This window comes from Helianthus annuus, chromosome 5 (genome assembly GCF_002127325.2).
Source record: "Helianthus annuus cultivar XRQ/B chromosome 5, HanXRQr2.0-SUNRISE, whole genome shotgun sequence".
NCBI classification, from domain to species: domain Eukaryota; kingdom Viridiplantae; phylum Streptophyta; class Magnoliopsida; order Asterales; family Asteraceae; genus Helianthus; species Helianthus annuus.
Genome location: NC_035437.2, coordinates 171287251 through 171310948, shown reverse-complemented (window position 1 = coordinate 171310948; position 23698 = coordinate 171287251). Strand labels below are relative to the sequence as shown.

Here is a 23698-nt window from a genome sequence, read left to right as displayed (position 1 = left end):
AACTCAAGTGAATGTCCGAGATGGTACATGAAGCTTCGTCCTTCTGAAAGTGGCATGCATGTGTTCTCAATTTGAACCATGTATGTAGGGATTCCATTAGTCAGATGATATGTTTGCCCTTGCATTATGTAAAAGCTTTCCTTTGAGCATTGATTTCTACTTGTCCAGTCTAAACCAATATCGTAATATAATAGGTCAACTTTGTTAAGTTCCTTGGCAATTATTTAATTAGTATATATACTTAAAACATTTCCTTCAAGTGAGACCAAAACCTGAAGGTAATGTTTAAATTATATATAAAGAAAACATAATCATTTCAGAATGAAACTTAATAAACTTTATCCCAAAGGCCTCAAATTACAACAAACAAACCAACATAATCTTTATCAAGCAAATTGTCTCAGATGAACCAACATGTTCGTCGTCATGGAAAACTGATGCTATATTCAGAAATACCTTCATAAAGGAAACAACATGCATCTCAGAAAATCAACATTTGTTGTTGCATGTTGTGTGTCTGTTATTGTGCGAATATGATAGTTAGAGTGTGTGTTGAATATGTGTTGATTAATGTATGAGTTATTATTCGGATTAGAGTTGTATAGCGCATGAGAGTGATACGCAAAGCATGAGCCATGCGCAGCGCATCAACCATGCTCAGTGGAGTCATGCGTTGGTGTCATGCGCAGGACAATGAGTCTATATATATAAAGGTTATGCGCATAGAGTCATAAGTTTTGGACATGTTGTGATTGGAGCTTAAACCGATGTAAAGTATTTCGGCATGAAATAAAACGGGATGACGCTGTTAGGCTGACGAAATTTCTACTAATTTCGTTTATCTTTATCCAAATTTTCGTCTATGAACGTATCTAACACTAACAGTAACGAAAACGATCTAGAAACTGAACTTTCAACTGGTATCAGAGCTATGGTACCAATTCAATCGATTTAATCGTTGAGTTGAATCACCTATGCTCTTAATTAGCATGTTCTAAATGTCAAACACAAGGTGTTAACATGCTATTGTCAAAATTAAAGGTCAATTGAAACTATGGTTGTGTTTAGAATTTATTTTCGCACCTTTCAGAAATGGTTTCATCATCAAAGTCGAAAAAATTGAAGATTTTGGGTTGAAAAATTGGAAACGCCAGCGAAATCCTGCATGAGTCATGCGCACGCAGCTCATGCACAGTGTGTTTGAGATGCGTAGTTAATTAATATGCGGGGAGCTCATGCGTAGCAAATTGTTATGTGTTAGTGATGATGCGCAACTATGCGCTGTAAAGTCAAATATATGAGACTCGTGGTTTAAAAAAAGAAAAGAAAATAAGTAAACAAGAAAGTGTATTTTCGTGTTCGTATTAAGGAGGCGAGTGTCCATAAAAAAAATTGGTGATAAATTTTTTTTCCAGAATTTTCAGCGTCAAATACGAATTGTCAGGGCCACGTCGGAGTTTTAAGAAAAATGTTTCAGGACGATGAAATCATAGAGTGTTAATGATAGTGTGGTAGTCACAGAGTACGGAGTGAACGAAGTGACTATTATGTAGAGGTGTAAACGAGTAGGGCCGAGCCCGAGCTCGACTCGTCATATTTTTATGAAGCTCGAGCTCAAGCTCGGCTCAGTTCGAGCCTACTTATTTGAGCTTGAGCTCGACTCAGCTCGAGCTATTTTGAGAACAACCTCAAACGAGCAAAAAACTCGGCAAGATCACACTTCAATATCGCTTAAACGAGCCAAAGCTCAGCTCGCCAATGTTATCATCATGATTATTATATTATATCTAAATGACATGTTGTCTGGGCACGTTTAGGCTCGCAAGCCTAAACAAGCTTTGTATATTAGGCTCGAGCTCGGGCTCGTTAACGCTCGGTTCATTTGAGCTTTTAGCTAGGCCGATAACAAGTAGCTCTCGAGCCTCTGAGCTTCTTTACACCCCTACTATTATGGCCAAAAAGCCAAATATCCCGCATTTTGAGTATTGAGAGATGTTAGAGATCAACATTTGCCAAAAATGAGGAGGAATAAAAATTTTAGTGTCAGATTTTGAAATTGATTAGTTTTTGGAAATCCAGACAGAGGATATGCAACAGTTTTCGGGTGGTTATGACAAAAATTGTTTGGTAATGCATAATATCTCAAATTCTTCGGTTTGGAAACAAAATGAGGTCTTAGTTTTTATGAGGCTGGTTTACAAAGTATATCAGATTGTTTGGTTTTTACTGAACTTCTAGTTTTCAGGGGAGTTTTCAGTCTTAGAAGTTCATTGGTAAAACAGTGATACAGGATTGATTATAACCGCTCTAACTAGAAAAGACTACATATTGGATTTTCAGCAGATAAGTTACTCATTGAACTAATGTCACACCCCGATATTTCCACATATTACCGGTGGGCCCGGCAGGGAGTATCGTGACGTAGTTGATATCATCATTGTTAATACACACAATATTATAGCACAGCGGAAGGCTTGGTGAATAAACTATTACAAACCATAATGTCTGAGTGTTTGAGTTTATGAATATACAGACTGGAATGTAATAAGATCCACAGGCGGATCATAAATGTACAAAGAAACAAAAACAACAGACTTCAGGTATCTTATGGATTTGCAAGATCCTCTATGACACCCTATAGCTCCAGCCTATTACGAGAGGTACCTGTCAATCAGCCTTTAAGAAAATACGTCAGTTTACACTAGTAAATACAATTTAACTGACTCATTTTGAAAACATTTATAAAAATTGATTTGAGTGCACCTGGCACAAACCATTTATAACTTGGGACAATCTTTAATAAAATCTTGTATACAATTTTACATGTTTGTCACACACATGGGGCCGGTTTGGAAGCCGGTCATGATTAACTGACTCACCACTTATAAAACCCACATAGTAGTTATCCCCAACTTGTGGGTAAATTAATATTTAGCATTTGCATCTGTCGGGTGCATGCATGCACCCCGTGCATAGTTCGTGGCCATTAATAGCTTAAATGAGCCGAGGATATCCAGGACACGGTCGTTAACCCCCAATGTTTATGTTATCAAACAATACAGATTAAAATGGGTTGTGCAGAGTTATTACATCACAATCCGATTAAATAATCTCATACCCGACCAAGCGGTATTATTATAATACCGTATCCCAAGCCCGTATAAGGGAAAATAAGTTAAAAGTATTTACCTGATGCTAGCAGTAAAATCCTAAAGCTTTTATGAAGGCACCTTCTACCGGAAGCTATTTAATCTGTAAAGAAGGTTTATTAACCTATTAGGATGCTAACGGGTATTTAATTAAGTCAAGGACTTAGACCGGCTAGCTAGAAGGAAACATTACGGTTCTAAACGCTAGATTAAGCGAAGACCGGGATAGAATGTGGTTTAGACCCTACAAGCTTGGGTACTTGTATAATATGGGTAAACTAAACTCATTTTGGAAAATGAGAATTTAATGATAAGGTTAAGCCCGTTTCGGCTATTTTACGTAAACTAGTCACGTAAACCGATCCGAACGCATAAACACGTAACGGGTAACCAAATAAATTATATACAGGTCTTAATCATTATTATGCTCAAAATATGTTAATATATCAGTAATATATTAACATATATGCCCAAAAAGTAATTTGAACCAAAATAAGTCCCATAAGGGCATTTTGGTAATTTTAATGCCCCTAAAAGAGTTTAAATACTAAAATGAGTTCCAGGTCTGATTTAATCAGTAAAAACATGCATTTTTATAAGTTATATCAGTAAGGTATTTTATATATGTGAAATATATCTTATATAACCAAACTATGCACTGTAGGGGCATTTTGGTAATTTCACATAAGCTTTAAAGGTCAAAATAGACTTCTGAGTTTAAAAACTTTGGCTTACTATATAATTATATAAATTAGCTTAAAACATCAGTGGGTAATAAGTTTTTATATGCCAAAAATAGTTTGACCCATACTAGGTGCTAAAAACGCTTAAAAGTCGGTTTAAAGGGGTATTCGGGTTAAAATAGGAAATCTGAGTTTTTGATCAGTTTATAAGGTTCAAAATATTCTATTTATCATATAAAATCAGTAGCAAAAAGTTTGCCATTAAAATGTTATGTAAAACTCATTTTATGCATGAAAAGGGTAAAACCGACAATTACCGAAATCAAGCTATAATCCTATGTTATGCTCAGCCTAAAAATAAATAAAAATCTTCAAAAATCCCAAAATACTATTTTACATCAGTAGGTAAAAAGTTTGGTGTCAAAAATCGGGTTTAGATAGGCTTTATGCTAATTATGCCATTTAAATAATAAAAAGCTCCTTAATTACGCTATTGAGCATAACTCCTATTCTAGACCTCAAACTGATATCAAATTTTCGGGACATGTCTAAATATCAGTAGCAAAGGTGTTAGTCCATTCACATTGCTAAAAATCTCAGTTGTGTGTCAAAAGGGCGTTTAAGGCATTATTAAGCATAATTACGATCAAGTGCATATAATTCAAACCATTAGGCACCATGCAATATAACTCCAGAGGGTTATACTACTAAGTAATGTGGTCCTAATGCAAGCTTAAAACATGGAAGAATTAAGCTTGAACGGGTCAGAACTGAAAGTCAAAGCAAAAGTCAAGCTTTTGCGACTTTCGGTTATAAACTGACCTTAGACTATTAATTGTCGGGTTAGAACAGATAAAACATGTTTTAGTGTTAATTACCAAGTTATTAGAATGTTAAAATATAATTTAGAACCTCTGTTTTATTAATTTTAATCATTTTTGACCATTATGTCCAGTTTGACTTTTTGTCAAACTACTTTGACCCGACAATTGACCAGTCAAACGAGATAATTAGAAGATGCCCTTTTAAGGGTTAATCTCCTACACTAATGTGGTTCTTTAACCACTTTCAATTTGATCAGTGGTTAAACCATATGTAATTAAAATGAAAGTCAAACTAAATTTACGATATGCTTGACTTTAGAGTAATTAAGCTAATTAAAACGACTAAACAAGAGATTAGAGGCTTACTAAAGGTCCTAGTAGTCTTTTCTACACTTCAAAGTCTTCTCCTTATCCTAAGCAAGCTCCAGATGTTGTAGTTTAGCAAATGTTTGCAAGTGTGCTTTGGAAATCAAGAACTAGTGCCTTTATATACTACTTTGAATGATCATGGATCCATCACACCTGTTATGAGGCATCCTAGGATCACCCCAGGTGTCCTAGTTGATGAAATAAACCGACATGTAGCTCCCTAGGTCGATATCTTTGAGGTTAAGGCGGTGGAACAGGCAAAACCCGCACCTGTCACCATTTTTCTGTTACTGGCAGTCTCTCGCGGCCCGCGTAAGAGTCCTTATGGACTTACGCGGCCCGCCTGGACCTTGTGAACTGGTAAAACAAGTTTCTAAGTTGGCAGATTCAGTCCCTGGTGCTTTTAAACCCTTTTTAACTTTATTTTTGGCAATCAAGTCCCTTGTAGTTAGTTTGTTGAAGTCCAATGATGTGTAAATAAACTTCGTTAGGCTCGGGTTCGTTAAATATCTCTATGAAAGCAAGTTTCGTCAAGTTGACACTTATAGCCCAAAGTCTTGAAAACATGCTTAACGATATCAGAATCGCGTGAAATTTTTATCACTTATCTTGGGAGTATATTTGAATATTTCGAAGTCTCGGTTTTGTTAAAAGGTCACCCAGAGGTCAGGATTGACATATTGACACTTTTAACCCTTGTAATTATATAATCTTCCGATTATTTTCACAATTTCACAAACGGCTTCTTATATCCAATTGATCACCCGTTTAAGAATATTTTCTTCACGTATGGTCATTCAGAGGCTCAAGTTTGGCATGTTGACACTTTTAGTCCTTCTGTAAGCATATTTTCATTGTTTGTCAACTTTAGTCCCTCAAACTCAATCTTTCGCATATTTAGAGTTTAGGACACGTGTCTATACATAATTGGACACGTTTTTACGTGGTGTTACAACTAACCATCAGGGAAGGGAATGATGATGTTTGAAGATTACTTTGCTTACCTCGTGTTGTTCATGGAGAAGACTCCAAAATTGATATTCGAAGGATGTTTATCTATATACTTTGAAGATCATAATGTGTTACCAGATCATTTTTTATCCAATAAAGGTTTGCTTAGTGTGAAGATTACCGTTTACGCTGACCAGTAGTTGAAGTTAGTCGTACAAAATGTTTAGACTATCACCATTGGTGACTTTCTCGCAACCTAGGTTGCCCAAATAAATTAAAGAAAAAGACAAATTTTATTTTTCTCTACAACCTGGTTGGCCAAGCAACCCAAGGTTGCAAGAGGTTGCCCATGCTCTTTTGCCACTTGTCAAAATTGGATTTGTTCCATCTTCTAGCTTTAATTTTTATTTTATTTTCTAACTATCAATTCCCCCAATAATTTAATTACTCAAATAATTTTTAATATTTAAACTTAATAACAAAACTAAGTACATCGTATTTCCTAAAATAAATTTATGAACATTAAGATATAAAAATTTTCAATTGTTATTTACATTTATTTAATAAAAATTTAAGTTGGGTTTAGTCGTGAATGTGTGTTAAAAATTGAGTTAGGTTGGGTTGGGTTGTGTATGTGGAAGAGAGAGGAATTAATTTTTTTTATTAAAGGTTGAGCTGTGAACGTGGATAGTCTTCGGTGATTAGAATAATAAATAACAATATAAAAATATAAGAGTAAACTTCCGTTTTGCCCCCTGTGGTTTGGTCATTTTAACGGTTTTGCCCCAATCCTTTAAAAATAGCCATTTTACTCCCTAATCTATGAAGCTTATCTCTATTTCACTCCCCGTCCCTAACGTCATCCAATTCAACTGTTAAATCCTGGTCACGTGCCCCTAACATGAGGGGCATTTTAGTCTTTTCCCATCCCAGATCTGAACCAGGATTTAACAATTGAATTGGATGGCGTTAGGGGCGGGGATTGAAATAGAGATAAACTTCATAGATCAGTGAGTAAATTGACTATTTTTAAAGGATCGAAGAAAAACCGTTAAAACGACCAAACAAACAACATGGAGGAAAACAGAAGTTTACTCAAATATGATATAATAAAAAGAGTAAACTTCCATTTTGCTCCCTGTGGTTTGGTCACTTTAACGGTTTTGCTCCAAACCTTAAAAAATAGCCATTTTACTCCCTGATGTTTCGGTGTTTTTGCCAGTTTGCTCCCCGCCTCTAACTCCATCCAAATTGTTTGTTTTTCCATTTTGCTCCCCGCAGGGAGCAAACTTGCAACAAAACCAAAACATCAGGGAGTAAAATGGCTATTTTTAAAGGTTTGGGGCAAAACCGTTAAAGTGACCAAACTACAGGGAGCAAAACGGAAGTTTACTCTAATAAAAATATTAAATCTACAGTTTCAGCTAATCGAAGTACAATAATCCCAAAAATCGAAGTACACACAAACAAACAAGCCACCATCAAATTTATCTCTAGCGGCCGATCGGAGAACCCGCAGCGCCGCCACCGCACATCTCCCCTCCTCTCCACCTAAATAATCGAAAGGGGAGGTATGTCAGACCTAGACCGGCAAATCGAGCAGTTGAAGAACTGCGAGCCACTCAAAGAGTCTGAAGTCAAGGCTCTTTGCTTGAAAGCCATGGAAATCCTCGTTGAAGAAAGTAACGTTCAACGAGTCGATGCTCCTGTCACTGTATGTCTTTACCTTTTAACCTATCTCTCTTTCCACAGTTTGCTTTGCATTTTGCTAGCTTTAATTTGTTATGTGTCTAGCCTCATAGAGTTTAGGTAGCTGAGTTAGGGTTTTGTGTGTGTTTGGCTTATGGAAGTCTAGGTTATCCAATAACCGAACCGTTAACCGAAAACCGATGAAATCAAACCGAAATTAACCGAAACCGAATTAACAGAAAGTCAGTTGTCGGTTATTTTGTGTACCATTGGTTAACTGAACCGAACCGAATCATTTATATTTTCATATATTTCTAGCTTTTATACTTCTATTTCATGTATTTATACCTCCATTACATGTATTTCTAAGCAAAAGTTTTAGCCCTTGTTTGATTTGGTCATTAACCGAAATTAACCGAACCGAATCGAAAACCGACAAATTAACCGAACCGATTAACCGACGACTTCGGTTACGGTTACGGTTAATACTAATAACCGAACTGAACCGTGCACGCCCGTATATGGAACCATGTTTCTCACTCTATATTGCATTTCGAAATGGAAGATATGTAATTGGATGGTGTGGGTGTGGGTATCACGCCAGTCCTGCAGTTTCATCCTTCTCCACCCCGCTCCGTTTTTGCGTCCGCTTCAATTCGGGACAGCTAATCTCACTGTTGCTTCGTTCTGCCGGTCCCGATCGCCTGCGGTGGAGGCGCCACATCAGCAACTAATCTCATTTTGTTATGGTGGGTATTGTTGGGTGATGTAGGCTTTGGAACAGCCGGACAGCGCAACCGACCGTAGGCTGTGGAATCAAGCCTTGACAAAGTTTTCACAACAAACTGTAAACCTAAGGCCTAGTCGGGTAGTTCTTTGTAATTTTTGTAACCTCAGAAATAAAATCATTACCCTAGTTGCAACCCGTGGACGTAGGTCACACCGACTGAACCACATAAATGATAAATCTCTTGTGTCATTTACTGATTTTGTTACCTGATTGTTTGTGTGTGCGTGTGATATACCTAACAGGTATCACAAATCTAACGCATCAGCGAATCTGCTTGTTATCTGAATAACGTGAAATTTTTGGCCAAATAGGAATGTCTGTAAAAGGCGTTTCTCCAAAGTCTGGGATTTAGAGTAGTTGTCTATTTACATATTTTATTACTTGTCAGGCTTCAGTGGTATTTAAGTTTTTGTTAGTTTTATGGTTCCCTAGGTGTAACTTGTGGTACGTTAGCACGAAAGTCTAAAGTAAACTTCTGGCTACAAATTTGAACCATATATTATGATTACGTACAAAAGAGAAACAGTATTATAACTAATATTAAACAAAAATATAATCTCTTGGCTCATAGATGTAGTTTTACATAGATCGTAGCCACACTTCAATAAAAAGCAAAAGCTTCTGAAAGGTCACGAAGAACAAAGTTTATGAGAACATTCAAGTGATTAAAAATCAAGTTGTTAGGTGGATCCAAAAGATCAATGGCGGAAAACAAACAAATTTTGGGACGTCGATGGTGGCTAGGGAATCTGTAATTGAAGATTGATTTAGGATCTAAGACGAGGTTATAGAAATATAAGTATGGTTGTAAAAATTCCGCCTAGGCGCCGATTAATCGCCAATTAATCCCCGATTAATCATAACTAAACCTGATTAATTCCACTTATTCCCCGATTAATCGCTAGTCCCCACCCCATCGCCCGACTAGCGATTACTGCAACACTGAATATAAGCGACTACTCTCTATGGCATTAATATCGTGTTAATTTCCCTCTTCTAAAATGTCATTAAAGCATAATTATGAAAAGTTATTTGTTCTATAAATTTGCTCAAGAAGCAAATTTATTTGTTACTTGTTTAAGTTATCTCTTTCTCAAGATTTTAATACGTTTAATCTTGTAGTACTTGTTTTTTATTTTTGTTTTGCTTTATAGATATGCGGTGACATTCATGGACAATTCTATGATATGAAAGAGCTATTTAAAGTTGGCGGCGATTGCCCCAAGACTAATTACTTATTTCTCGGAGATTTTGTGGACAGAGGGTTCTACTCTGTAGAGACCTTCTTGCTTTTACTTGCCCTAAAGGTAAATTTCGTATCTTATTAATTATCCTTATTACAAAAAAAAAAAACAAATATTTCAAGATCAAGTATGTAAATGTACAAGGCATGTTATATAATATTTTCATTTTATCTATTATCTGACGAGGTGCTGTTGTAATAGGTAAGGTATCCTGATCGGATAACATTGATTAGGGGAAATCATGAGAGCCGTCAGATCACACAGGTATCGTCGTACTGGATATGATTAATGGGTTAATATATCGAATTATCTTAGAGCTCACTTGTATTCCATATGGTAGGTATATGGTTTTTATGATGAGTGCCTGAGGAAATATGGTTCCGTTAATGTTTGGAGATATTGCACTGATATATTTGATTATCTAAGGTTTGATAATTTCTTTTAGCTGTTTTCCCTTGTTATTTGATACCTTAAGTGTGATATTATAACTTTGTCAAGGTTTGATAAACAAATCTGTTTATTTTGGCGTGTTCTTGAAATTAACGTTTCTTGTTCCCAAAGCTGTGAACCCTAATCTTATTAGTATATATAGATGTGTAGGGCTTTGTAATTCCCTGAAGCACCGAATAATAAAAGAAACCCTAGTTGCAGCACAATGGACGTAGGTCAAGTGACCGAACCACTTTAAGTCCTTGTTCATTTATTGCTTTCGTGTGCGTGTGTTCGGTTTTGTGTGTTTAATCCTAACAATGGTGGTTAAACTGGTTCTTTTTTGTTCGTTTTTTGCTTTCGTGTGTGTTTAACCTAACAATGGTGGTTAAACTGGTTCTTTTTTGTTCATTTATTGCTTTCGTGTGTGTTTAATCCTAGCAATGGTGGTTAAACTAGTTCTTTTTTGAGTTTCATATGTAATTTAATTGTTAAATGATATTTTACTAGAACTATCATAAAAATAATAAAATTTAATTTAATTTTCTTGAATAAAGCAATTTAGGACGTTGTAAACACTTGAGTTATTACGGCCGACTTTCAAGTTAATACTCGTCTATTCAGCTTAAATTTGTAAGTCATACTAATTTGAGTCATTATTAATAAAGTATAACCCGAATTGACCCGTTTTCACAAAAACAAATTGCTTTATTGACAAAGTTATTTCTTTTTTCAGCAAACTTTTATCTTTAAATCTATTGTCAGGTGTCACAGATTCTCACTCTTGTTGATTCACTACATTATTCTGGTTAACACTTTGTAGTTAATTGATGATAACTATATACCGCTTACATCACCTGAATTGTGATATTTTTACAGTTTGTCGGCTCTCATCGAGAACAAAATATTTTCAGTTCATGGCGGTCTCTCTCCTAACATCAACACATTAGATCAGGTTTGTTTAATGCCCTTTGATGATATTTTTTTAAATTTATTACTCTAATTTATTAAGAGGCAATTTCAAATATGTATATTTCTAAACATTAAAAATTTCACACACATATATATTATATATATTCTTCCTTCTAAAGTTTTCAAAACAAACATCGTATTTACCCACGTAATAAATAAAATACACAGTTTTATAAAAGTCTATTTCACTGAACAAACTGGACATTATGCATTGAAATGATTCATGGTACACGTTTTCCTATTTGTTTATTTAGTGAAATAGACTGCTATAACTTATATATTACTGAATTTAATTTTATTTTCAATGGAATGAGTAAATGCGACATTATGTGTTTAAAAAGAGTAAATATGATATTATGAAGTTTAGAAGGATATGTATGAAATTTTGGCTTTCAGAAGGATACAAACACAAACATATGAAACAAAATTTTTTTTTAATAAAAAAGTTTGTTTTCTAGATTCGGACAATTGATCGAAAGCAAGAAGTACCACATGATGGTGCCATGTGCGACCTCCTGTGGTCTGATCCGGAGGACATTGTGGATGGGTGGGGTTTGAGTCCCCGTGGTGCCGGTTTCTTGTTTGGTGGCAGTGTTGTTACTTCGTTTAATCACACTAATAATATTGATTACATTTGTCGTGCGCACCAATTGGTTATGGAAGGTTTTAAATGGATGTTTAATAACCAAATTGTTACGGTCTGGTCTGCCCCAAATTACTGTTACAGGTGAATTTAAATTCCAATTTACTATTGATTTTTTTTTAATTAACAATACTTTTTTTCTAATCTACGGTGGTGACAAGAACTGCAGGTTATCTTTTTTGCAGTGCTAGTCAAAACGGGCCGGGTTGGGGTGCAGCCGCTTTTTGCACTTTATTTAAAATAACTAGTGCACTGATTATGATTCAAAAGCAATTTTATTACAGTAATGATTTAAATCTCTGAACAAAATGATATAAGGAAGTTGTATGTGTTAAAAATGGAATTTGGGTGACTTTCCACCAACACTTTTAACTCGTTCAACCCCTTCCCCTTTTAGTTACGTTTTGCCGTTTTTCTTTGCATAAATATCGAAATGCTTTTTCATACGCTCCGGTTTTGTCATTATACTATTTATATAATTAGGTAAAGAGTACTGTACAATATTGCTTATCGTACATTACGTACGCTTCAATCTCAGCCGTCAGATCATCTTCCCGCATTTTAAAATCGCATGTTTTTTTTATAACAATTTCGCATGTGATAATTTTTGATGAATTCGCATGTTTTTTTGTACCAATTTCGCATGTGATAATTTTGATGAAATAGCATGTTTTTTTTTTTTTTTATAACAATTTCGCATGTGATAATTTTTGATGAATTCGCATGTTTTTTGTACCAATTTCGCATGTGATAATTTTGATGAAATAGCATGTTGGTTTTTTGTAACAATTTCGCATGTGGTAATTTTGATGAAATCGCATGTTAAAAAACCAACATGCGAAATTGTTACAAAAAAACAACATGCGAATTCAATGCGGGAAGATGATCGGACGGCTGAGCTTGTAGCGTACGTAATGTACGATAAGGGCATTTGTACGTTAACCTAACCCTATATATGGAAACCTGGGTCATTAACAGATATTTTATGTACTGTTTGGTTCATTTTGCAATCAACAACTTCAACGTTATGTGTAGATTTTACATTTTATGTAAATTATCATTTTTGGTAGCCAATTTTTCATACAAAATGACCCAAACAGGACACAGTAGTCTTTTAATGACTCAGATGTACAAAAGAAAAGTACATCGACTAAACAAAACAAATGACAAAAAACACGTTGGAATTTTGGGCAAAAAAAGACTTTTATTTGGACCGTTTTGAGGTAAAAGATAACCGAAATCTGTCTATTTATAAGTCAACGAGTTGAAATAGCTACCTCTACTAATTAAGTTTTATATATATGCGGTTCAGGTGTGGTAATGTAGCTGCCATTCTTGAGCTGGATGAGAATCTGAATAAACAGTTTCGAGTATTTAAAGCAGCTCCACAGGTTTGTTATTAAGATACATTCCTGTTCTATGAACTGCAATTTGGATAACTTAAAGCCATGTTATATGATAGCCCATTACCGGGCCCATAAAACGTAAGGTGGGTTTGTGTTCATGACAAGCTCAAGGAAACTCGGGGCCAGGCTCAGCTTGCCTGAAGCTCAAGCCTTGGCCCGGCCCGGCCCATGTAGGTTGGTTTCTATGGGCTCGTGTAAGCCATTAGCCTTGGCACAGTTTGTAAAAATTTGCATAAGCTTGACTGCCAGTGGCGAAGTATAGAAGGGGCGGGGAGGGGCGCCCGACCCCCCGAACTATTCGCTCAGTAGTGTTATATATGTAGTTTTCGTATAGAAATTTTTGGGTATATACGTTTTCGACCACCACGGTTCTATAGAAATTTTTTGGTATATATGTTCTCGACCCCCCGTCATTCGGGTCAAGCTTCGCCACTGTTGACTGCTTGAATATTAATACAGCTTGTATAGGCTTGTCATATGGATTGGTATAAAATAGGGAATAGCATCATTAAAATAGTTACAAAAATTCCTTTTTAAAAAAATAACATGACTCGGTGTTCCTTCCTTCCCCCCCCCCCCCCCCCCCCTCTTTATCGATGACCATCTAAATTAGAGGGGGCAGCTTTAATCCATTTACTTATTAACGGGCTGATTTGGGTTATGTTATTTCTCTAATAGATTAAGGGGGTAAAGTTTAAAAAGCTAACTGAAAAGGGAACATACCAAATAATTATGGGGGCATAACTTTAAAAGTTTCCTGAAATGTACTTTTAATGCATGTAACTTGCTAAACCTCTTCACTAAATAAACTATATTGTTATCATAATAATATTTTCATATGTAGTCACATTTTTGCACTCATTCTTAAGACATTGGTTATTTAGAGAGTAAATATATTATATTGGCTTTGCTGTTTAGGGGAAGGTTCAAATGAAAACCAATATTTATCGCGAAAACTCGAAAACTAACTAAAAAGCCAAAAAAACATACCAATTTTTTTTTTTTTAATTTTTTTTTTGCATATCAATTTTCGCCACTTTTTGTATATAAAAAAATTTCAAAAAAAAATATATATATATTTTTTTTGTAGTGCACATGTGTAATGCTACACATGTGTACTACAATTTTTCTTTTTTGAAAAAAAGTTTTTTTTTTATATAAAAAGAACCTGCGATTTTTATAAAAAAAAATTGGTTTGTTTTTTAGGCTTTTTTTAGTTAGTTTTCGAGTTTTCGCGATAAAAGTGGTTTTCATTTGAACCATCCCCTATGGTTTTCTTTATTAAGTTATTGAAACCACACCAAGTCTTCAGTTTTTTTTAACTTGTAACACTCACAGTCCTTAAAAAAGAGATGTTGGCTAGATAAGGCCATCAAAGCCTGTCATGTGCCTCACATGTTTGTAAAACCGTCAGTGACCGCCTTTTTCATGCAAACATCTGTTTTAAGGACCGTTGGTGTTACAAGTTTCAAAGCTAAAGGTGATCGGTGTAATTTCAAATACTCGCATACAAGAACAATGAAATTTGTACAAAAAATGTTAGGGATGAATAAATTTGGTTATGTTAAAATGCAGGATTCAAGAGGAGCTCCAGCTAAAAAACCGCCACCAGATTACTTTCTATGATTAACCGATTCCATAAATTTACCAAGGTGATGACCGCATCCTTAACAATGAAGATAAATTTGGTCATAACACCTAAGAATCATCAATGGGTTTCATTTGCACATTGGCTCGTGATTAGGCGGCTATGGTGGGTGCACCGCGGTTCATTACAGCTGTATTGGACGGCTATTATCCATCGGTCCCAGTTTCACTCTCATGGGGTTCATCCCATGAGTGTTATGGTGTAGTGTTAATTTGTGTGTTAGATTGTGTTGTGTAGCAGTGTGCATGTAAACATAGGTGTAATTACACCGTCGGACCGCCAAAAGCCACCATAAACAATCGTGGATTCGGTGGTGCAAAGAAGAATGAATCTTCATTAGAAAGTTGACTTGTGGAGCCTTTAAATGTTTCGGTAGTTACTCAATTCGTCTAAGGGTATGTTTGGCATGAAGCTTTTATGAGTTTCTAACTTTAAGCTTTTAAGAAAAAGTTCCTACTTAATAAAAAGCTTTGTTTGGTTGAAGGAGCTTGAAACTTTTGGTTGAACGCTCTTACTAGTAGGGTTTAGAAGGAGCTACAAGCTTTTAGAGAAAAAATGACTATTTTAACCTCTAAAGATAATGAACTTTTTAATGTACAAGTTTTTAAAATTTTTAGTTATGTTCATTTTGGTCATTTTATACATTTTATTAAAAACTCCAGCTACTCTGTCAAACACCAAATATATATAAAAAGCTACAAGCTACAGCTTCCAACTACATTTACCAAACATACCCCAAAGTGTTTTCACATAATGTTGAAGATGTAAAATAGCATGTGGTCGAAACATGAAAATCACTAAAAAATGACAATTTTTTTATATAAATATGCTAGTGGTAGAAACATGAAAATAACAAAAAAATGACAATTTTTTGATATAAATATGCTAATGAGTATCCACTTTAAGATTCTATTTTGAAGTACAGTATATATAGAGCGTTTATATATATTTATGTAGTTTATAGAATTTTGTGTATATGCTTATTTTCTTACAATATAGGTCATTTTTATAGATTTTAAAACATTTTTAATGATACAAAAATATGTAAATTCGAGTTTTTAGAACTATAGATATAAAAACTAAAGTCTTATACGAACATTGACATACAAAACATCTTTTATGATACAGAAACATGTAAATGCGAGTTTTTTAGAACTATAGGTATAAAATCTTATATCGCATACGAACATTATTAGAAGTATAGAAATAGAGACTTAAGTCTCATAGGAACATTGACATAAATATACCAACAAATAGTTATTATTATAAGAAAACATATGCTAAAAACACAAATTAAAAAAAAAAAAACCGTATATCCACGTTATGTGCAACAGATGATGTAAATTCGAGTTTTTTAGAACTATAGATATAAAAACTTAAGTCTCATACGAACATTGACATAAATATACTAACAAATAGTTATTATTATAGGAAAACATATGCTAAAAAACACAAATTTTAAAAACGTATATCCACATTATGTACAACCGATGTGGATTTCGTATCAGTTTTATTTTATTGTACAGTCATTTTTAGTAGTATTATGTAATGAGTTACACTTATTCTGTTTTATATATTCTTAAAAGCAAAGATCGGTGGCTGTGACATCACATCCCCTCTTCTATATATATAAAACTTTGAAATAGAAGAAAAGTAAATGTTAGTTTCCCTTTTATTGGTTGGTGGCATCTAAAACCATGGGGTATGGTGGGACGGGGTTGGGGGTATGAGTTGACACGTGGAGTTCGAGCCTCCTCACCGGTTAGTGACGTGTCAGTGGGGTATGGCGGGGCGTGGGTAAACCGCGTGGCTTGGCAGTTTATTAAAAAAAATACAAAAAATTAAAAAAATACACATAACATTAAAAAAAAGCCTAAAATTTTATTAAAAATGATTACAAAATAAAAATTATAAAAAAAAACCTAAAAACGATTACAAAATGAAAAAAACCTAGAGCGTTAGGTAAATTTCAAAAAGCGCGAGCTTGTCGAACGGCTTTCGCTCCTTGCCCCGAAACTCAATGTTCGCCACCGCCACCCGGTCCTCGTGGCTAACTCACCGCTCGAAACGGCTTCGTAGTAGGCTTTGAAACGATCAAGCTTCGGCCGTAGCTCGCGCCATTTATGTTGGCACGCGTTTAAGTTGTGCCGGTCGTGTCCGACGTTATGTCGGTAGCTTGCAAAGGCTTCAGGCCAATATCGCGTTTCACCGGGTTGTGGCCCCTTCATTGCGTCAAGAGTCAAGACGCTCGTGACGAGAGCTAGCTCTTCTTCGTGTGTCCAAGAGGCCATCGATCAAGTGGGTTGGGGTAGCGGGTTCGATCAAGTGGGTTTTGGTTGGGGTAGCGGTGGACAGCCAACAAGATTGTTGGGTTGGGGTAGCCGGTGGGGTTGGGGTTATATTTATAGTGATGTTGACTGTTGGGTTGGGGTGACCGCTTAACGGTTACATTTTAAATTTTAAATTTTAAATTTTGCATGCCCCGCTATGACATGGCCAATGGCTTGGCCAAACGTTTACATTTTAAATTTTAAATTTTGCATGCCCCGCTATGACATGGCCAATAAGCGAATAGGAGCCGGCCACATAGGATCGCTAGCCCGCCCCACGCCCGGCTTTAAACTCCCGCCCCTTGGGCCACGCCCCAACCCAAGCCCACCCGGGGTGATGACTTGGGCGTTTTCAGCCAACCCACGCTCCAACCCAAGCCCCATACGGCATACCCCACAGTCTAAACTTAAACAAAAGGTCAAGGATCGTCTTCTTCTTGTACTTTATAAGATTAAACTCACACTACTTTTGTGTCTTTTTTTAACTGCATGTCCTTTGTAAGATTAAACTCACACTAGTTTTGTGGTGAGTCAAATATGTACCACTAAGTTGTTAGGTGTTTTTAGCCAAATAAAATACGAAAAATCCTATTTTAGTTAAATAATAAAAAGACCAGCAAACAGAACATGTGTCGATTTTTTTATATTATGATTTCATTTTATGGGTTTTTCCCGGTTGCGTTGGTGGTTCCGGTATGCCTTTTTTTATGTGAGCCCTTAACTGTAGAGATTTTATACATCCAACCCCCATCTTTTGGTAAGTGACATTGACATATTGACCCATAACTTTTGATAATTGTTAATTTTGATCGCCCATTTTTTTTCTACTTAATTAACGTCACACCTTATCTTTTCCAACATTTCAATTCCTTTGTTTAAATTACGTTTACGACTTTACACCGCAACATGCGAGACATTATACCCTTCTTTATCCATGTCTAATCACGTTAATGTCACGAACTTAACATGTGTGACAAAGTAAAAAACAAGTCATGTCACGCGCGAGCATCACACGTTAATGTTATCGCAACGCGCGGCACAGGTCAAAAATCTATTAAATAATAAAACCATACAAATAACATACTAGTAAAAAATGGAAGGAAAGTGTCAAAAGAGCACTCAAATTTTCAAATATCATTTCAGTATTAATTTGGTTTTGGTAATAATAATTCTCTTTAAAACCATGACAACTCGTTACGAGAAAACTTGTGAGACCCTATCAATACTCTGCTAACCAACGAGATTAAAAAAATTACGGTATGCGCTAGGCATGTGGCATTCTAGAGCAGGGTCGGCTCAACCTTTGTTGAGGCCTAAAGCAAACTCGAAAAATTGAGCCTTCTCAAATTTTATTGTCCTCAACCCTAGAAAGTTTACGTGTTTTGAGCAGAATACTTTGCCCATTTCGACTAAATGTCCAATCCACCTAACATGCAATAACTCCTTACAATTTGTATATGTTGACACTTCTTCCTATGATAGCCATTAGTATTATAGTGTGAGGTTCATTGAAGAAACTAAAAAAGTGGGGAATAGTGGGGAACCGACTCAAACGAACTCCGATTGGACTCATTCCAGCGGCGTTGGAACCGCTTCGTCGAACCCTAATTAGGATATCTTAACCCTAAACCCTAAATCATAACCCCTAAATATATTAGGGTTTGGCTTTTAGGGTTTAGCTTTACGGTTTAGCTTTAGCTTTAGGGTTTAGCTTTAGGTTTAGGGTTTAGGGTTTAGCCTTCAGAGTTTAGCTTTTAAGGTTTATAGTTTAGATTTTACGGTTTAGCTTAGGTTTTAGCCTTATTTTTTAGCTTTAGGGTTTAGAGTTTAGGAGTTAGGATTTATGTCACACCCCCAACATCCACCATGGTGAGTATCACCGCTTGGAGGCGTGACATGATCAGGATCAAGCCACTAATCATATTGAACAATGTATTTAAGATAGATAAAATCCAACCACACAATATAATTGGTGATCAAAAGCTAGTTAACCAAGTTCAAATAAAACAGCGGAAGCATTAAAGGTAAAACCCCAAAACATAAGTAATAAGTTCATAAGTTTAAATGTTTAACATGGGACTCGACAGTCCATGTCCCACAACAACCACGCCTCCCCGTGCAGGCTCCATAGATACCTAACGACCTGCAAGGCATGTAACAAGGAGTCAACAACAAAGTTGAGTGAGTTCACAGTTGGGTGTTCATTTTAAGTTGTTTCAAAAACATAGTGTTTGTTTAGTTGGCTTACTTGCCGTGGGGGTTGCCACATAGTTGAAAACATGATTAACCAATTCCTTCTTTCCCAAACCATATCCATAATCAGTGGGGGCTTCCCCATGTGAACCACTAGACCGTTACCATATCGACTACTAACGAAAGTAAGTTGTGCCCTACGTCAATGTCTATCATCATTGACAGTTTGCCATAGTCCATTAGTACACGCCCGTCCGACTGGCACGGTGTGAGGTTTGTTAAACCTAATAGCGCTATTAACTAATGACCCGCTCGCCATTGGCCTCGGCGATTAAGTCGATATAAAATGAGGGACTTAATGATAGAGTTTTGTCTAGTAAGTTTTAAGGTTGTTGTCCTACCCAAGGAGGACGAACGTACGTATTCTACCCAAGGAGAATATGCAGGATTAATATTGGCATCCTACCCATGGAGGATGGCGGTACATATCCTACCCAAGGAGGATATGTAGGTTCCGTTTTAATTCTTTAACCCATTCCCAACCACCGGAAATCCCATGCCTTAGAAAGTGTGTGAACTCACCTTGGTTTGCTCGGTTAGATTAGTTACTCTAATAATCAGAAATCAAGCACGTCCTAATAAGGTACAGATAACAATCAGTTTCTCATGCATAACACGTATCCTACGTACGGTTTATCTACTCATTACTTCTATCACGTACCACACAATTCTAATGTCGAGGTATTTTATTAAGTTATATTATTTTACCCTAAAATAATATAACTATCTCACAAAATAAACAAGTATCCACACAAGTGTTCTAGTATAAAATATATATATATTGTAAATATATTTATCCATTTTACTTGTAAAAATCAACCTCCGATACTTTGTATTTTTGTAACAAAACTCATGGCGAAGTTTATTTTGAAAAACAAAATTAAAACATATATGTGAACACTTGTTAGAAAAATAATTTCCAAGTCTTGGAATTTTTAGAAAATTTCGCCAGAGTTTTCTTTGTAAATGGAGGTGTCCATGCTAATAAGCATATCATTTTCTTTTCCAAAAATAATTCAACAATCAACAACAATTTACCAAGAGCAAACTATGCTATTTACAAACCAACATGAACTTGATGTTTCATAAAAACGCGTAGTAACTTGGTATGGCGTTTAGTGGGTTTAGTTACCCTCCAAAGTGTGTTTACTTTTGTTAAAATCTCATTCTCGGGATTTTTAGATGTTCACAACTTGTGATCATATTTTACAAAAATATTTATTTACAATATTTTCATGTGTCACTAGTATCCATATACTTACTTTATTTCCAAAATAGTGTAAGGATCATGATCTTTCAAAACCGTCTTTTAGACTTGGTTTATTTAGGAAAATCATTTACAAGTTTTAGATCTACAAGATTACTAGATCACTTTGTTTGTTATTTTACAAGAAATCATTTGTCACCAAGTTCATGTCTAAATATGGAGGTGATCATTTTATGTAAACCCCTAATCACCTCCTACTTGTTAAATCATGTTTTTAATCATAAGTTAACAAGTTTCATGTAATGATCAACAACATATTTCTAGTAATCAACAAGCAAGCATCAACATATACCAAACAACATTATACTAGCATTATTTCATCATGTTTCATTCATTTTTCATATTATGTAAAGCTTTATGTTCAAGACTTATGTGTATGATCTTTAGTGTTCATATGATTTCATCAAGACATATCTATTAACCACCAAAAAACATGAAGTGTCTAAGGATTAACAAGAAGCTTACTACTAGCTTAAAGCTAGGGAAGAACACAAGTGAAATGTGATGGATAATAGCAAACAGAGGTGGTCCTTCAAGTTCCGTGAGCACCGAGCTTCGTTAATCACCTTTGTGCACCTTGAGATGGCCTTGGATTGAATGAGTGAAAACCGAAAATGGTGAGGGTGTGAGGGGTAGTTCGGCCGAGCTTTATGTGAGAGGAGGGAGATGAATGGAAGTGAAGAAGATGGTTAGATGATTAGGTTACTTATGGACACTAACTCTTATTATCCAATAGTCAAAGTGTTCCCCATAGTACACTCACAATCCAATCAAAATCTTACTAAATCCAACAAAAGATTATGGATGAGATTATGGAAGATTTATAAAATCTTAGTGGGGCCATGCTTGGGGACGGTTACAATCAGGGGGGGGGGGGTAAGATGTAATTTGATGGTAAATAACTTAGTTAGTGGAAGGTTAAAGTGTTAAATCTAGTATTTAGTGTGTACCGTGTATTTTGTAATGTGTTTAAGTGTTCGGGAACCAAGACTAGCTCAGAAAAATAAAAACAATGTTTCTTGCAATATTTTAGTGTTCCGGGTAATGTCCGGTTGTTCGGTTAGATACCGTTCCGTTAAAGTGCTAAGTTATTCCATATAGTGTCCTATATATATCTTTTTGTAACACTTTTATTTCCCAACACTTAGGAAAGCATACAGGGCCATTTAGTCAATTTTCTGCACAAGACTAGTATGTTAACAAACACATGTAAGTATGACACAGTAAATTAGAAAGCAGTTAAATAATTCAGCACAGTCATTATGCACTTTAAGTATCATTAATAAATTGTACGGATACATGTAATTTTTTAGGGTTGTCACAATTTAGGGTTTAGGGTTAAGAGATCATAGTTAGGGTTCGACGAGCCGGTTCCAACGCCGCTGGAATGAGTCCAATCGAAGTTCGTTTGAGTCGGTTCCCCGCTGTTCCCCACTTTTTTAGTATTCCCCAATGAACCTTCCCCTATATATATCTAATCATTTACCGAGAAACATCTGTACTAATTAACATGTGTTCCATTTATTTGTATATTATATATCTAATAATTTATATCAGTAGTGTTTCATATTCAAATCCAATATTATTCCGTTTGTACTAGTTAAGGTGAGGTCCTTTAGGGTTGGTGAAGTGCCTTATTACACTTACCTTTAAGCCGGGCTTGTTCTAGAGGTTATGATAAAAATTGCCACATATTATTTTATAGATGTTTTTAAAAAACTATATAACACTCTATAATTCTTGTTAAACCCGTGACAACCTTAGTTGGATTTAAACTATTTGCATCCCTTCTCTACCAACACAATAACCATATGTCACTATTTATATACTTCCTAGCTCTCTTTTGTCTTCTACGTCTTAGAAAAAATGGCTAGAGTTTCATCCGCTCGTGAGTAATAAACAATGGCTACAAGTTACTGTACATTGTTGGAGATAGTTTTGTTGTGGTTGATGACAATGGTAGAGAGCTTCTAATTAAGTCGATTAATCATTATTATCTCGTTCAAGCTCCTCACCTGAGAAGCATTTCACTAACTACCTGAGGAGTAGTAACAAGTACCTCCCTTGGGGTCGGGTAGCTATAATGACACACAATTCCCGTAGCTAAAAGTTCTCCAGAAGTATGAAAAGCTGGAGGATAGTGTACCATATTCCGGTGTGTTTGGATTCTGTTAAATAGCCCAAGGACTTGGAGGGCATCTTTTGTTTTTTCCACTGCTTTAAGTGATTGTTATGGCCACGAAGAAACGGCAAATCTCAACTACAGATATATAAGACGCAGAACTGCTAAGGGAATTCCATCCAGCGTAAGCATCTAGATAATCTCGAATGTGACGTGGCATACCCGAAAGCCCTAAGAAATGCATGGGAAAGAAGGTCAGATTAACCCCGAAAACAGTGATCCAAAAATGGACTTGACCTAAAGTTTTAAGATATGTTTGACCAAAGATTTTACCTACACAATAGTGAAATCCTGCAAATAAAGCAAAAACGACTCCCATAGAAAGTACATAATGGAAATGTGCAACCACATAATAAGTATAATGTAGATTAAAAAAGTTCTCTTCCATGAAGTGGTCAAAGTGCTACAAAAGTCTCTAGAATGGTATTCTAGTGGAGTTTCAAGGCATTCCACTATTTCCACCTATACCCAATAATAGACGGGGAATATAACAACATATTGCAAGATGTATATCAAGGTTTAATGGCTTTAAGAATGGAGCGCTCGGACATATAAACAATGATGAAGATTTCTTTCAGATGACCATCAGTAGCTTTAACGAGAAGAAGCATCAAATGCGTTTAACCAGCTTTGTCGTGAACATGGCTCCTTATGTAAGCCATATTATAGATACATGAGGGAGAAACAACACACTTTGAAATCTCTGATTTGGTCAGTTCCTTCACAACGGACGTTTTATGAAAACCAACAAAATGAAATTTCTAACTAGTTCAATATCCGCGCTCGTGTCAAAACCAGGATAGACAACATGCCTGGTTACGTGGAAATTATGAGTGCTCAATATGACACATTTAAGTCTGAACTAAAGT

The 23698-nt window shown here is 35.6% G+C and overlaps 1 protein-coding gene across 1 annotated transcript; it reads left to right on the top strand.

Moving 5' to 3' along the window:
• The first annotated feature begins 7406 nt into the window (after positions 1-7406).
• LOC110942102 (serine/threonine-protein phosphatase PP-X isozyme 2) lies at positions 7407-15258 on the top strand. The gene is made up of 8 exons (XM_022183819.2): positions 7407-7690; positions 9610-9762; positions 9901-9963; positions 10040-10125; positions 11008-11083; positions 11559-11827; positions 13056-13134; positions 14725-15258. Exons 1-8 carry the CDS (start codon positions 7550-7552, stop codon positions 14773-14775), a joined length of 918 nt encoding a protein of 305 aa, XP_022039511.1. The 5' UTR covers positions 7407-7549; the 3' UTR covers positions 14776-15258.
• The last annotated feature ends 8440 nt before the right edge of the window (positions 15259-23698 follow it).